The sequence below is a fragment of the Cyphomyrmex costatus genome, unplaced genomic scaffold (genome assembly GCF_001594065.2).
Source record: "Cyphomyrmex costatus isolate MS0001 unplaced genomic scaffold, Ccosl1.0 scaffold91, whole genome shotgun sequence".
In the NCBI taxonomy this organism is placed as follows: Eukaryota; Metazoa; Arthropoda; class Insecta; order Hymenoptera; family Formicidae; genus Cyphomyrmex; species Cyphomyrmex costatus.
This window is the reverse complement of record NW_017280495.1, coordinates 1,505,227-1,521,898: the sequence shown is the minus strand read 5'-3', so window position 1 is coordinate 1,521,898 and position 16,672 is coordinate 1,505,227. Positions and strand designations below refer to the sequence as shown.

General features: G+C 36.8%; 2 protein-coding genes across 2 annotated transcripts in view; both read right to left on the bottom strand.

Moving 5' to 3' along the window:
- Positions 1-11,544, bottom strand: part of trol (terribly reduced optic lobes) — a 25,705-nt gene extending 14,161 nt beyond the window's left edge. The window contains exons 1-19 of the mRNA XM_018549954.1: positions 11,488-11,544; positions 10,982-11,257; positions 8,980-9,207; positions 8,191-8,328; positions 7,844-8,092; positions 6,147-7,020; positions 5,944-6,068; positions 5,689-5,866; positions 5,405-5,615; positions 4,894-5,034; positions 4,252-4,545; positions 3,973-4,175; positions 3,466-3,691; positions 2,775-3,145; positions 2,351-2,633; positions 1,648-2,089; positions 1,003-1,299; positions 269-408; positions 24-204 (exon numbers count right to left, since the gene is read on the bottom strand). Coding sequence (XP_018405456.1) covers positions 24-204; positions 269-408; positions 1,003-1,299; positions 1,648-2,089; positions 2,351-2,633; positions 2,775-3,145; positions 3,466-3,691; positions 3,973-4,175; positions 4,252-4,545; positions 4,894-5,034; positions 5,405-5,615; positions 5,689-5,866; positions 5,944-6,068; positions 6,147-7,020; positions 7,844-8,092; positions 8,191-8,328; positions 8,980-9,207; positions 10,982-11,123 — 4,723 coding nt within the window. The 5' untranslated portion in view covers positions 11,124-11,257; positions 11,488-11,544. The remainder of the gene's footprint in view (positions 1-23; positions 205-268; positions 409-1,002; positions 1,300-1,647; positions 2,090-2,350; positions 2,634-2,774; positions 3,146-3,465; positions 3,692-3,972; positions 4,176-4,251; positions 4,546-4,893; positions 5,035-5,404; positions 5,616-5,688; positions 5,867-5,943; positions 6,069-6,146; positions 7,021-7,843; positions 8,093-8,190; positions 8,329-8,979; positions 9,208-10,981; positions 11,258-11,487) is intronic.
- The window catches only part of LOC108781818 (putative uncharacterized protein DDB_G0282499), a 19,433-nt gene continuing 14,046 nt past the window's right edge, over positions 11,286-16,672 (bottom strand). The window contains exons 5-9 of the mRNA XM_018549903.1: positions 15,269-15,376; positions 14,316-14,462; positions 11,838-11,948; positions 11,488-11,619; positions 11,286-11,290 (exon numbers count right to left, since the gene is read on the bottom strand). Of these exons, the coding sequence (XP_018405405.1) occupies positions 11,286-11,290; positions 11,488-11,619; positions 11,838-11,948; positions 14,316-14,462; positions 15,269-15,376 (503 nt within the window). The remainder of the gene's footprint in view (positions 11,291-11,487; positions 11,620-11,837; positions 11,949-14,315; positions 14,463-15,268; positions 15,377-16,672) is intronic.

Genomic DNA, 16,672 nt, shown 5'->3' with positions numbered 1-16,672 from the left:
AAATCAATCATCTTGCGGTATACCTCCAACAGTTAGTGTGACTTTTTTATATCCAATGTTCGTTCCATCGCTCACTTGGCAGACGTATATACCACTATCAGACACCTTCACATCTCTAATGACCAAAAGTCCATTCGAGTCGTCTACGCTCCTATCAGGCGGTAACTGACCACCTTCTTTCTCCCATCTAATGTTCACCGAATCCTATTTTCAATCATAAATAAGGATTGTAAAACCATTTTATAAGCCGAGTCAATGAACAACTTACATATTCTCTGGATCTGCCTGTGCAGTGATATCGGACAGTTTTTCCTGTGTGGACGATCTGGAATTCACTTTCCTGTATGTAAACTGTGATCTTCGGTGGAAATATTGGGCTCTGCGTAGTAGTTGTTTGCGGTTCTCCAACTATGAAGAAAGTAAAAAATTGATTTGAAAAATCAACAAATGCAATTTTCTCTCAGTTTCTTTCATATGATCGTGAAATTACAGTAGTACTTGGCGCAACAATAAAACAATATGATGAATAACAACAGAGAGATATGGACAATTACTGAATTTTGCAATTCTGTGGATACATTGCAATGAACAAGCGACATTTGTCTGTAATAACACAAGGATGCAATTATCATTACAGTTCGACAAGACATCATTACAATGACGGTTATTTCGACGAATGATATGGTACACTTGTATTAATTATTGCTACGGTACACAAAATTTACTGTACATCGACAGGACATCCGTAATAATGTATACCATATACCAAGGAAACAGTTAAGCTTTTTCGCAAATACTAATTCTACGAAAAACTACGGAACCGTGATAAAGACTACAAATCCAAGGAAGCCTTCACCAGACTTGGTGATATCTATAATAATGATCTACGATGACCTGAAGAGACAACGCAGGCATGTTTGCGAAATGATAATCCGAGCCCTTGCCATGAATCACCGATGGACGGACAAGATGCGAAAGCTCTCGCTATGTAGTCCGTCAAACCTGGCGTAATCGATGTCACAATTTTGATCAATTCTTTGCCACGGTCATTCACAATGTGACACTCCACGTTGCAGGGAATGTTCCCCATGTGGACGAACCAAGTGCGGACAGCTCCTTTCTCTGTCTTCATTATTGGGCCGATTTCGCCACTCCGCGCAGTTATGGGAAATCCGTCGAACGACGATAATTTAAAATAGATGTAAAACATGTCTGGATAGTCATAGTTGCACGTAAATTGGATCGTGGAATACGGCTCGACTTCGCCATTCATCGGCATTAGGCTTACCATGAGCTCACCTGACCAACGTATTGTCATTACTATTCTTAGGGGGGAAGAGTGAGTTTAAAAGATATTTTTATTATAATGCATAAACGTAAAATCTTGACAAAAATATTCTGTGCGCTTTCACACTTATAAAAACGTATTCAAATATAATAAATTAAATAACTTGACCTGGACTATTTCTTTTTTGCCAATTTAATAAAGTGATTTATATATATCGTCATTATAAATACAATTTAGTTCAATTTATCATTCGATTCTTTTTCAAAAGTGTCTTCTATTTATGAACAAAAGTAATTGGAAATACTAATTAAAACAATTTAATATTATGCACATTTCTAGCATTAAGAGGCATTACGTACCGGTACCACTGTCCTGGCAATACTGTCCCGTGTATCCCGGCAGGCAGTGACATTTGATATGGCCGGATCTACTGATTTCGCAGCTCTCTTCGTTCTTGTTGCATGGACAGGGATTACACGCTCCTAAATAACTGACAGTTCGATCGCTGGTGTCTCTATAATAACCGCGAGCGCAGGTTTCACAGGAGGTGCCCGTGTAACCGGTCGGACAACGACAAGCTTCAACCTGAGTCGCACGTCGGTTTCCAATCAGATTTTCTACAGCCGTGTCCATGCTGATGTCACTGATGTACGTTGCGGTCATCCGCTCACTATGAGACGCACGGACCAAGATAGCTTCTAAATTGGAAAGCACTATCATAAGATCCGTCCTAGAAGCGCTGCGAGGTCCTTCGGTAGTCAGTCTTCTCCATTCATGCTCTTTCAACGGAACGGTGTAGGTCTGAAAGATGTACATCTTTATAATTGTGAAACGTTTAAATTTCAATTTAATTTATAGTGTTACATATAGAGTTTTATGTTTTAAATAATACTAGAAATTAAATTATTTAAAGATAAATATTTAATTAAAAATGAATAAATGTTAGAGCAACTATTTGGTAAAAAAATATTTTATCGAGATAATTTAGATTCAGACATCGGATACGTTCTTCGATTTTCCACCAAGTCCCATAAAATACAGGACAAATTATATTTTACGTACTAGCGGAATTTCAGGCTGAAGCTCCACTGGATTTGTCCAGAACAATGTAATGCCGTTGCCAATTAGTAGAATATCTTGATCCTTGTAACTCTGAGCGCCAGGATGTGCGGTAATATGTTGTGTCAGAGTCAAATTCCCACCGTAACTCTTCACTTTGTTACCAGTAAAAACGCTCGGAAGAGACCAGAATAATCTGCGACTTCTGCTGTCTGGATAGCGGTAGCCGATTTCATTCATTGCCACATTTAGATCGAAGCCATCGTCAATTATGTCACGTCTAGTTCTACATAAGGACGTTAAATCAATTCATTAAAAATTCTAATTTTTTATTATATACAAATTTTATTTATCAAAATAAAATAGCAAAAAGATTAATGGGATTGATTTATGCTTATATAAACTTAAAAAAATAAAGCATACTTACGAGTCCGTAAGAGTGAAGCCATGATGGGAGTCATATACCCACATTGGTATTTGTTGTACGTATAATGTACTCTCATGACATTGATCAGTTACTCCACTACAGTAACACTCGATACATCCATCAATGTTCTCAGCGCGTAATCCATATGTCGACGGACGGCATCGATTACATTCTGGACCCTCGACGTTTCTCTTACATTCGCATCGACCGTCGACGCAAGAAGTGCTGCGTGAACCAGCCTCGTTGCATCTGCATGGCTCGGGCCTCTGACTCCTATACAGGCAATCGTTCGGAGTGCCTCGGGTAGCATCTCCTTCGTATCCCGGTTCACACTGTTCACAGTACTCACCCGTAGTGTGATGAGCGCAATTCTGTCGACGTATCAATTTTTGTATCAAATGCTTTTCTATCCAATATATATTTACATAGTCATATTTTTATAAAATTCTAATTAACTTCAATTATTTGAGTTTTTATATTTTTATTATATATTTTATACTTTATACCAAATATAAAAAATTGCATTTTATATATAAAAATATATTTAAATCAAGCAGTTACCAATATAGCTGCTTTAAGTCTAAATTTTATTAAACTTTTTCATTAAATTTAAACTTAAAAAAACAAAAGAATTTAATAATATTAATTAAACGTAACAATGCGATCGCTCAATTAAAATTGTTTTTATTACCTCACAAGTGCCAGTTTCGGGATCACATTGATTCGAATGATTGTTACAGTTGCACGGTTCGCAGATGCCTAAGTAGAGACCTTCAATAGCCCGGGTGTAACCAACGTCGCAATCCTCGCATGAAAGTCCTCTGTAGCCGGCGGGGCAAGTACACTCTTCAACCTCGACTGCGCGAGCTTTACCTGTGTTATATTTTTCGGCGGTGTCCAAAGACACAAAGGAGAGTCTGAAGCATACATAATGCTTTTAATTAATTATAATTTTAAATTCTTCTCAAGCATTCTTGTTTTTAGATTTATTTTAATTCAACATCGAATAAATCCGCAATTTTTGTTTTAAAATATCGGAAATTTTATTTACCTATTACAAATATTTTATACAATTCTTCGAAATGTTCCTTTCGGATAGTTCTTTAAAAAGTTTAAACAGTCGATTTTGTTTATTATTAGTTGTCACTTAACTGTGAATATATAAGATTTGATAATCAAGAATATATAAAGTACTTACGCAGCTTCGTCTGTATGTGTTGTGTAAGTGGCTTTAATTCTGATGGCTCGTACGTCCGCCAAAGCCATTAAAAGATGCTCTCTGTCCGCTTGAGTTCCATCATTACGTTGCCAATATTGTTCGAGCAACGGTACGGTGAATGATTGCTGGGAGTTAGGCTCGGGAGACTCGCGAGAGTAGTAAAGCAAGTTGATACCGTTAGCCTGTATACATTTTAAGTCACCCTGTTATGTCTTCATCGTCAAGTACGTTGATTAAAGCTCAAGAATGTGCACTTACGCTAATGAGTTCGACGTCCGCAGCGTTGTTCCTTGAACTTTGACCGCCTGGAGAGGGCACGTATCTGACGGTGTACTTGAGATTTCCACCGTAAGATGTTATTTGATCTCCTAAGAAGATGCTGGGCAATTGCCAGTAGTAGACATCATTGTTACCACGATTGGGAAAATCTCTATAAACTATTTCTCGGTTGATGGTGTTTAGATGAATTCCTTTTACAATGTCTGGTGTATCGGTGCTCTTGGATTCGATCAAAGAGAAATCTCGAATCGAGTTGGTAAACGATACGCGAATCTGCAAAGTACGAATGATAGATTTAAGTTTTTATTTTAATCAAGATAACTTATATTTCTGTAGAAGTTGTGCAGAAGAGCCCATTTTGTTTTGTGTTAGATTACATATGAAATATGAAATTTCGCTTATATATTACACAATATCTCATGTTGGAAAGATTAAATTATGATAACGTAAAACAGTGATGTTAAAAAAAATTTAATTAATTGAGAAGTAATATTTAGTAATCTTGGAGATTATTTTGACTTCTTTTTTGATATCATGATGATTCGTGTTCTGCTTGAGATCTATATGACAAACAAAGATGGAAAGAAATACTATATATATATATACTATAACTTCATCTACCTCGTTCCTATACCAGTTAGAAGAAACGCATCTGTTGGTGATGCCCATGCAGAAGCAAGCTATGCATCCAAATTGATTCGTCGCGGCCAGACTAAAGGTATTCGCCTTACATTGGTTGCAAGTGAGACCCGTTGCATATAGCTGAAAAGGGAAATATTAGAAAATAGACGACGGTTCTCGACCGCGACGTTGTACCATTCATTTTTATTCTAAATTTTGAGTTACATACATTTTCATATACAAAAAGACTGTTAAATATACTTACATTTTTAAAGTTAAAAATAATCCACAGAAGATGGATGCAAGAACAATAATAAAATCGTTATGCGAGGTGTCCAGAAAATTGCGCATCTATCTCGCATAGATTTTTTGATAAAACTAATTTGTTTATAAAAAATAATCTTTTTTTAAAGATGAAAGACATAGTCAAGAAAAAATGCACAATTTCTAAGACACCATGTGTAAAATTACGCGTACGATAGGCAACGGTATGATCATCGATATATTTTACCTTGCAATGACATTTTCCAGTATGTGGATCGGCGTTAGGACTAAGGCTGCCGTTAGGATCACATTGCTGAAGCGAAACGCACATATCTCCAGGAATAAGAGGATTCCCTTGGTAACCGGTGGCACACTGCTCGCACCTGCGTCCAACGTAGCCAGGAGGACAATCACATGTGGGTTGGCCGTCAGAGCCAAGATGACACGTGCGAGCGAATCTATTTATAACATGATAAATTGCGAAAGTGTTTTGAATATCATTAATGATAAATTTAATCTTTCGGGTCTTACTGGTTCGATGGATTCGTAAGTGGGCAAGGACAAATCTGGCAAGGGATATTCCTTGAAGGATCGCCATAATATCCCGGAGGACACGGTGGTTCATCTCTGTAACATTGGCCAAGCCATGGCCCACTTTCACGTCTCAAATAACCAGGTGCGCAATGCTCGCATGATAGACCAGTGTATCCTTGAAGACAGTTCAGATAATAAAACAGATGGAACCTTTTATATAAATACCTGATTGATCGTTGAAGAAGTACGTACCTGTAGGACATTGACATTCCTCGACGAAGGACGCGGATCCTAAGCCAGTATTTCGCACATCGGCAGTGTCCATAATGATATTAGTGAGACGAACGTCTAGCTGCGGAGAGTCGTCGTATTTCACCCTGCAACATATTAAACGTATTAAAAAAATTATTCTGACATCTTTTTTTTATAGTCAAGATTCTGGACTCGATGCCTACTTTATAAGAATGTTGTCAACGTTCGCCAACGTCATCATAATTTCTTCCCTGGAAGCTAGAACTTCGCTTCTTCCTTGTAGCTTGTACCAATCGCCATAGAAGAATCTGACCGATCTCTCATTCTCGTAATCCGGCGTTGGCTCTTCACCTTTATGCACCAAAATGTAATTGTTGCCACTTAAGATGACGGAAGGGGCATAGTTCGGCGTACCATTACCGCTATGGCGAATTGAGTATCTTAGATAGCCGCCGTAGGACTTTAATTGACTTCCGTGATAATTCTCCGGCAGTGAAAAATAGGGAATGTTGTAGACATTCAAGTCGTTACTGAAGGATTCCAATAGTTGAACGCCATCCCGGCCAAGTGGACGAATCTGAGATATTTGATTGCTAACGTCGCCGTGGATTCTAATCGTCGGAATGGTTTCAACCGACACGATCTTGTGGCGATCGAATGGCGGCGGAATCTGATAAGTGAAGAGATCGGCGCTGCGGCACTCGGTGGCAACGCCGAAGCAAAAGCATGAGATACACTCCTCGGCGGTCTTCGCCTCGGAATTGAATTTGCCTCTAGGACAAACATTGCCACGTTCCTTCACGACAACGATGGCATCCGGCACAGCGAAGACAAAGCCTCCGACGTTCAACGCCTCGCACGAGTATGCACCCTGATCCTCCGTCTGTATATCTGGACATGTTAGTGTACCCGTTCCGTTGGTGGACACGGTCGTGCATTTCGCGGGGATATGTCCCCAATTGAGACGCCAGTTGATTTCCGGTATCGGAACACCGATTGCTGTACAGGTGAGGACCAATATATCGCCCGGCACGAGGACGACCATTGGCGGTGGAGGTTTCACAATGTAAACGGGAGCTAGAAGGAGAACAAATCAGATATAGACTTAATTTAATACCGAGTAAGCAAACTGTCCACAGAATGATAGCAGATTGACAGTAAATTTGATTAGAAAAATGCAACAGATTTGATCTACAGTGTTCTGTCGGTAAAGTGTGCAGACATAACTTGACGGCAGATTGGCAGTAGAAATCGAATAGAATTTGTCAAATTAAACGTAGATTTTGTTTGTTTTCTGCTATCAATTTACGTCAAATTATGTGCAAAATTGCTCAGTTTCTGCCGCTAATAATCTGCTGTCAGTTTTTTTTATATTCTATCATCAACATTTAATATTTACAAATTTTACATCAAATTTGTAACTTTCCTGCTAATAATAAAATTTGTCAGACACTTTGTAAAATCTGTTCAAGCAGACTTGGGTTGCGTTTCATTATTCACTGCAAATATTGAAAATCTATAATATACGTAACGTGAACTATAAATTTTCAGTATTCGTAGTGAATAATTGATCGCAGCCTTGGTTGACTGGATAGAGTAGCTAACAATAGTGACATTTTACTGTATTGTTAATTATCAGTAAGGCAAAAGATGCTTTCATAATAGAAAAAAGATGCTTTCATAATAGAAAAAAGATAAAATCTAAATTTAACTTCCATATAGAAACGTCAAAATAATAAAATGTTTAAAATGCAATGTAAAATGTATGATAAATAATTTCGACTGTATCTTGAATATTATATAGCTATTATTCTATGTCTAATTTATCCACGAAGATTGTCAGACGATCTATAATAAAATATCAATGCTTCGCGCTCATGAAAGTCTCATCGTTACTGACAGCATCCAACTTCGTCGCTGCCGTCCAAGCAGTCGCGCTCCATGTCACAGTGGTAGCTTTTCGGGATGCACTGTTTATTGCTGCTGCAGGCGAACTCGTTGTAACGGCACGGAGATCCCGGGGGAGACGGCGCGCAGTTCTCCTCGTCGCTGTTATCCGCACAGTCCTTGTCACCGTCGCAACGCCACAACTTGCTGACGCACTGCTTATTATTGCAGCGAAACTCGTTAGGTTCACATCCGTGCGGACCTGTCGAAACGGACACGCGAAGTGTTCGCGTGAAATTTTTACCATAAAGTATGAATGCCGGATATATCTAGCTTTTCGCTGCTGCCTATCATACTTACTGCACCGCATCTCGTCGGATCCATCGGTGCAATCGAATTTACCATCGCAAACGTACGATTTGGGAATACAGTCGCCGTTACTGCAGGTAGCCTGATCGTACTGGCACACTTGTGGTGGTCTGGTGGCTGGCTGCTCAACTACATGTAATCAATTTGATATTATACGCGATCTCTTCAGTCATTAAAACGCAAATTTCAAATTTATTAAGGTAAATGCCTAATTGGCGTAGCACTCATTAAAGCTTATTTGCTGTTTGTAGATAGTTATACATTTTCATAGTAATTTACTGTGAAAGGTATAGTAATTAATTATTTAGTAAATGTAGTACTTTTAATACTCAAAATAATTAATTTCTATCAAATAAGATTTAACTATTATAATATAATTAACCTATATAATATATAGAATTTATTTTAATTAACTCAAACTTATTCTAAGATTTATTCATGCATTTACAGAAGTTCAATTTAGTATTGGCTAATTTAATACTAAAAATTGCTTGTTTTAGTATTAAAAGCACTGAACAGTTCAGTACTTTTGATTAGTAGGATAGTTAAATCTTCACTGCTCGTTAAACATTAAAAATATCATTTCATATTTTCAATTCATGTTCAGAAATGTTTTCAATGTTGGATTTAGCAAAAATTGTGATATATGCTTAAGTAAAAGCCATAGTATTATAAATAAAGTTACTAGTGTTTGTCGTGACTATTTTACCGCAAATAAATTCTTGGATCATAGCTATAAATCGGAGAGGTATTTATATATGTATATGCTAATGAACGTACATTTCTCGACGCTAAGGACGACGGTCACTTGACGGCCCGGGGTGGACGGTGGATAACCCAAGGCTTCACAGATGTAGGTTCCCGCATGCTCAAGTTGAATATTGGGTATCTCCAGGCGACCGTTGATGTCTCTGCTTCCGGGCGGCAGAGGAAGGCCGTTGCCGCGAATCCAACGTACTCTGGCACGTAGGAGACCCTCGTCACGACATTGGAATACGACCTCGCGACCTGATTGGAACGGTTTTACATGATATAAATTCTGTTCGAGTTTCAAGAGATTGCACCTTTACGGATCATTACGCCTGCGATACGTCAAATGTCCCGTCAGTAAGTGATCGGTAAGCAAGCGGATTTTCCCATTTCTTAAATTGAGATGATACTGTGTTAGTTCAATTCACGTGCAGCAATTCAGTTTTTCTTAATCATATGCGATACGTTGTTTGTATGTAGACAGTAAAAATGTTGTATACAAGGCATTTGGCATAATGAAATTAAGTCTTTTTTTTTTTTTAAGAAAAGTTAGTATTAAAAGATTTTTATAAATAAAACAATAAATGATAGGATTAGACACCGGTAGTGAAAGATTTCATACATTATATAATTTTATAATCAAAATTTGCATTCTAGTTCACATTTTGAACGATATTAACTATCGTGCATAATTAAAATTTGCATGCATGCACATTTTAAACGATATTAGATATTACTAATGAAATTTTCGGTTATTGATTTAATTGCATTTCTTACAAATAAATATAGCTTTATGATTGCACAATATATATATATAGATATATCAGCGAAACAAAATATCGAACTTTGTAATGTTATAACTAGAAAATTTATCGAAAGTTTTAAAAATCTCAATTCTGTGTTGCTTATTTTGCTTCAAGAAACGTTTGCAACACAAGATCATAAAAAGCGAGAGTACATATACATAATATATAGACACTTGTATATCGTAACTGAAATACGTATTTCAAATCTTGCACATCTAATGATTTATGAAGATTATTTTAGCTCACAGCGTGATTTGCAGCTTATATTTTTTGAAAAGTCTTACCTATTTTCGCCGGATCTGGCCGAGGCAAGAAAAAATAACAAACATATTCATTAATTAATTTTCTTTCGGAAAACCCTACTTCGTCGGCAACGCAGCACTTGTTGCTTATATTATTAACGTCTATTATTTTGTGTGTTAAGTTTTCTAATTTAAACAATTAAGATGTTTAATTATTGAGATACTTTAGTTAGATGATACCTATGCAAAAATTGAAGTGCAACAAATGCATATACAACATTTCATCAAATCCGTATATGATTTGTAAACAAGATCAGAGTACTTACTTTCTTTAATCACTTGTTCACTGGGATATGTCTTCAGCCTAAGGTCAGATGTTCCATCGGTATCTGCGCAGGAATAAAAATAACAAGTGTTAACAATATTAAATAATAAAAATATTAACAATCATTATTAATGATTAATAAATGTAAATTATCAACTTTGTTAATTTGAGATTTCTACCCGGCACCTTTCTGCATTTTTCTCTATGAGGAAATGCAATCTTATATTTTAGTTCAGTTATTAACTTTTTTTTAGGAAATATGATACACAGTGTAATGTCTACTTCTACGATCTGTTATGTACTATTGCAAAAATCGAGAGAGCTCACAAATGCCCCTCGTATGATTTATCATAAAATAAATATTGTTATTCTCAGATTAAAAGTGTGTACATTATCGGGTAAAGGCGGAATTGCAATTTAAATGATGGAAATACAATACAGACTCATTTGCTTGTATTCCATTTGCTGAAAAACGATGATAATAAATACCTTTTAGTGTTACATAAAACATTACAGTATTGCGTTACAGCAGATATTATGTTACGGTGTCATGGATATTTACAAGGTATTATTGATTAGCGCATGGCGTGTTATCGGCCGGTCGTGCGGTCCCCTTTCCCGAAGGCGGCTCCAGATGACTAACTACAGAGGAGACTCACAATTATCATAACTGCAATCCATTTCATCGGACATATCTCTAGGACAGTCGAGCCTTTTGTCGCACCGCTGATGCAGTGGGATGCAATGACCGTCATTGCACATCCATTCGTGCGCGCTGCACCTACTGTGATTTCTTTGCATAGCTCTATAGTGACAGTCCAACTCGTCGCTGTCGTCGTATGGGCAATCGATCCGGCGATCACAACGTTGATGTTGAGGTATACAATCGCCGCTCTTGCACCTCCACTCCACGTGCAAGCATACCGCTCCGCGAGCTTTAGTTTCGTCGTTAAATGTGTGTCATTATGCTGCGTTTTCGCAGAATGGCTTAGATTATTTTAATTAAGTAAGAAAGTCATGAAATCGCGTTGTCAGTTATTAAATCTTAGTTATTAATGCGAATAATATTCGCAGTAGACTCGCGATTCTATCGATTTTGTATAGCACTCATTTTACTGCTGATTTTTACGTGATTTATATATAAACATACGCGTCATTGACTTACCGCAATTATGTTCATCGGACCCATCTCGGCATTCTGGAATTCCGTTACAGATGGAGGACAATGGGACGCATCTTCTATCCGAAATGCACATATATTGATCCGTAGCACATAGACCTGGTGTTGGCTTTGGTTCTAATAAAGTAAGAAAAATAAAAATATAAGAGAATTTAATTAGATCTAAAATTTAATTAGATTATTTTTTAGAGAATTTAATTAGATTTAAAATTAAATCGAATTTAAGAAATTAGTTTAGGGAATTGTGTGTGTGTGTTATTACTTATTGTTAGTTATTTTTTAATTGGTGCGTGAGTTATATGTTGCTGATTAAATAATTACCCCTTTATACTCACCGCATTCTTCCGGCTCATCGGAACCGTCGGAGCACTCGATAAATCCGTTGCATCTCTGATCGGCGCGGATGCAATCTCCATTGGCGCATTGGAACTGGTCCCGAGTGCATCCTAAAATAAGAGCTTGCATTGTACGTTAACGAGATAATCGTAAATCATTGATCCGTTAAAGAAACGATATAGATGAGACACAGATACATGTAAAATGTCAGCCATGGTGCCATCATATGTCCGTTATTACAATCTAAACAATGATCTAACGCCGAAATATAAATACGATGAAGGTAAAGATTTCATTACCTAGAAAAGACTGTTAAATGTAATCTAGAGCAAAGCTGTTTGACTACGCGTTCTTTTTCTCGTTCGTCTCGCCTTTTTCACCGATATGTCGCCACCAATTTAGATAGCTTTGGTCTAGAATCTAGATCAAATAATCGGAAATCAGTTCATATAGCACAAAATTGGTGAGCTCATTTAACGTATTTTCACGAGAGAAAATAGCGTGACAGTAATAAAAAGTATTATAAATGACTTTTCAGTCATTTATGCCGTATGCACTGATTGTTATCTACGAACATTTATTAAATATAATTCATCATTCAATATAACTTCAATATATATTCAGGAGGAAAGACATTTATAGTCCCGCAATTTTTATGCATGATTTTATCAATTTTATCAGCGGTACATGTGTAATGGAGTTATTAAATAATTATATATTGATTTTTTGAAGTATTTTTTCTTTCAAAATGTAATGCACAAAAATGTATAGATAAAATTGTACTTTCCTCATGCTATGCATGCCAAATAGGATGTATGCCAAACGTTCTACCTACAAGAAAAATAAACGATCTAAATTTTACGTCAGGCAAAGATGCACTATTATTTATAAAGATGCGCCGGGTAATATATATAAGATTGCGATTATAAATTTTAGAAATATAATCAAGTCTCTACTGGAACAACCTACACATCTTCTATTCAGCTGCTAACACAGATTGGCAGAAAAGAACAGATCTAAGAAAATCTGATGATTTCAACGATATTTCAGAATATTTCGCGGATAAAAACTTTAATGTTATTCAAAAAAGCAAAATAAAATTTTAAAAAATATAACTTTCCATTAAAAAAAATCAATTCGAAAAGAAACGTTATAGTAATTTATTAAAAAGTTAAACGATATTGAAAACATATTTATTAAAGACTAAAAATTATTAAATGAGTTAAAATCAATTTTAATGAAAAGAGAAAGCAAGAGAGAGAGAGAGAGAATAATGAAATAATAATACTAAAAAATACAGTACATGATTATTAAAAAGAATATAAGAAGAACTAATTTTTTTCACGTAAAACTTTTAATGTTATTTATACGATAGTAACATTAATGTAAATATACGAAGAATTATTCGTATGTCAAGATATTGACAGTGCGAACAATTTCTTCTCCATAGTCGCAAGAATTTCTCAATGAATCGTCAGGGTGAGAACGAAAGCGCGCGAGACTTCGATGCGGGGTACGTGCGTGTCACCAGATTTTCGAGATCTACAAATAATCTAACCGAAGCAGTACTGTTCGTCGGTAAAGTCGCGGCAATCGTAGAAATGGTCGCAGTGGTGGGTTTCGGGGATGCAAGTGCCGTCGGCGCAAACAAAATCATCCGGAGCACAACTCCTCGGCGTGCTCAGATTTGTCGGCGGCACATCAGCATTTGCATTTGTGTCTGGGCTGTAAGCCTCGTTATCCGGATTCACACCGGCTATCACCCCCGGCGTCTCTGACGGACGCCCCTTCGAGGAGACACTATCCGAGGCGTCTACACCTAGAAGTAACTCAATCTGAGCTGCGGTGTTTCTCGTATATGTGTCATTGATGTATTGGCGACGCGACTGCAACTGATATACGCCTCGAAAATCTCGAGGCAAAGCCTTCTTCTTATTGTCCGATGATCGTACGCATAATCAGGACTTAAAACGAGTTCGGATGTAATAAAGTAAACCTGAGACATAAATAGGCGTTCGTATCTTCATATTCCAAATATCATCTTCCGTCGGACTCAATCTCTTAGAAGATTTATTTATACTAGATAACGATTTTGAGAGACAAGACTATTGCTGTGTGGTACTTAAACATAATGAACTTGCTTGTTGCGCAAAATACAGTTAAGGTAGGATTAAATTTTAAATCTCGTCTACAAAAGTACTTATTCATACAATTCATAATAATGACTGAAAACTATAAGTTGAAAAATGAGGTTTGCGTCCTCCAATCGTGCTCCTAATGTCTTTTAAGTCCTGGTTACGAATACGTTCCGAAGGCTACATCGATATGATGAATTAACCAACGAGGGAGAATTCTGTATCCATCTTCTGAATACTTTATCAATAAGGATCGTTCCCTCGGACCTAAATTAACGCAACTCTTTACGATGAAGACAATGCAAGAATGTCGCAAGTGATGATACCACAAGTTTGACTTACCTCGACGACAGTTGATCTCGTCTTCGTCGTGCGGACAATCCGCACGCCCGTCGCACACTGCAGATGGAGGTATACAGCTGCCATCGCTACAGATGAAGCTACCCTCGTGGCATTCATGGCCTGAACTGCCGGTCTCTTCACTATCCGCTGCAAAATGGATACGCGTTTATCAAAAAACCGCGCTTATTGAATAAAAAATTCGTTAAATAAACAAAAAAGAATTTCCTTTAACCATCCGGAATTGACGTTCAAATCTGTAATACAGTCAATAGTACTGGTCTGCAAGACCCATTTAATTTATGTTAATTAAAAACCCTAATTAATCCAGGAACTAAAGGATATAATTTATACATATAAAAAATGACATAGTTTGTATAAAAAAGAATAAATATTATTTTAATAAGAATAATTCAAATTTGCAAATAAAACGTAAATTGTCTGATATATTTCACAAAAAAATTTATGATTAAACATGCTTTCGAGATTTATAATTAAATATGTCCAACCGTTAATTCCGGAGGATTAAATATTTCTTTAATGAAAAGTCTTAATTAACCCTTAGTATGATTTATATTTTTTACTTATACATAAAATAGATCGTTCTGAGTTAATTTTTATTTTTATAACATAAAAATTATTAAGCGATTTTTAAGTATACATCTTTAGAAAATATTTATATGATAATATATTTAAAAAATTAAATATAAATATTATAATTAATTACTTGGTGCTTCTAATATTTTAAAGAAAAGAAATGTGCGGAACACGGATAATCTAATTACGAGTACTAAGTGTTACACTCTAAGTTACAAAATATACTAGTATATTTGATTTAAAAATATCCGCATAACAGAACATAACAGAGTATGAAGTGTTTTGTGTAATATTTGAATATTGAATATATAACTTTCGGTGAAACAGCAGAAAATATATCTATCCAAAGATATCCTTACGGCAATTTCGTTCATCACTAGCGTCATGGCAGTCGATATTGTGGTCGCAGAAGAAGTTCTTATTGATACAGACGCCATTGTCGCAGGGTAGTTGACCGTCGGGGCATTCTGCAAAAACCAATCAACTCCGTTGAATGGCAAATAAAGGCAGGAGGGATACAAACGATACGAAGAAGATTCTTTGTACACGTGAGCGATACGAAGCGTCAATGTGCACGTTTGTCTAATAACAATCGTTCACGAGCGTCTATTCTACTTTTACCAGGTCATTAAGTGAGGTCGCGAAGAATATCCTCGTATGAGCCGGAAAAAAAATTGCGAACGGCTTCGATGTGTGTGCAGTGCAACCCTCACCCTTGCACGAAGAAATTAGATGCGCGAGGCTGACCAAGTGCCTTCGATAATTGTCGATCGATAAAGAGTCCCGCGAGAAGTGCTTCCTCCTGCGATGGACGAAGAGCGATAAAAGTAATGCCGGCCTCGTCAAATAAGTAGGATCGTGCACATTGCCGCGTATTATCTCAAGAAATAGACGGAGACGACGGCGCGATGCCGCGTGCACATATTCACTTCGGGTGATCAAACGGAAACCGATCGAGAAAGGAAATTGTTCAAAAGATCATAGTTTTCGATGCCTATAATTTCGTGCCATTCCCCGCTAAACCGTATCATAATCTGCAAAATTTATAATAACAACCCCGCGTATAAATGTCACTTCATTTTACATCAAACCGGTTTTACTTAAACGTTTTCGCGTGTGGAAAACATGTCGGTTTTTTTTTTATATGTATTAATAAACTGGCTGAACTTAGTTTCTCAAACATGGGAGAGGACCATCGCGCAAAATGTGACATTTGCAAAAGTGTTACGTCAGTCGCGAGCTTTTTACGCGCTGTACGCAACAGCAGAGCGCGGTTTGTGCACGCGTCAGCGCGCGGCGTGGAAAATTGCGGAGACGTAAATAACCGGACGTAAAGGGGTATCAGAGAAACGTATATATACATATACAATTTGTATATACTGATACACTGTATAAATATATATGTATATATACAAGTAGATGCGCAATTCAAAGATCAGGCAACCTGTGCTGAAAATAGACGGATAGATGGTAAATAGACGTACAGATAGACAAGTAGAAAGACAAAAAGAAGAATAGGTAGAGTTAGTTCGATCCCATCCATAATCGATGCAAAATGCATGTCAAGAAGTCAGAGCGCGTAATCAAGATGTATGTTATGTACGCAAGTATGTTATTGAGTATCCAAGATCAAGGCACAAACAGCTATAAGAAATCAAGACACAGTGAAATATAGGAGTGATCAGTAAATGTATGAAATAATATATGATAAGAATGAATCGGTTTCTTAATCATCATCTTATTCTTTATATCTCAATGTGTCT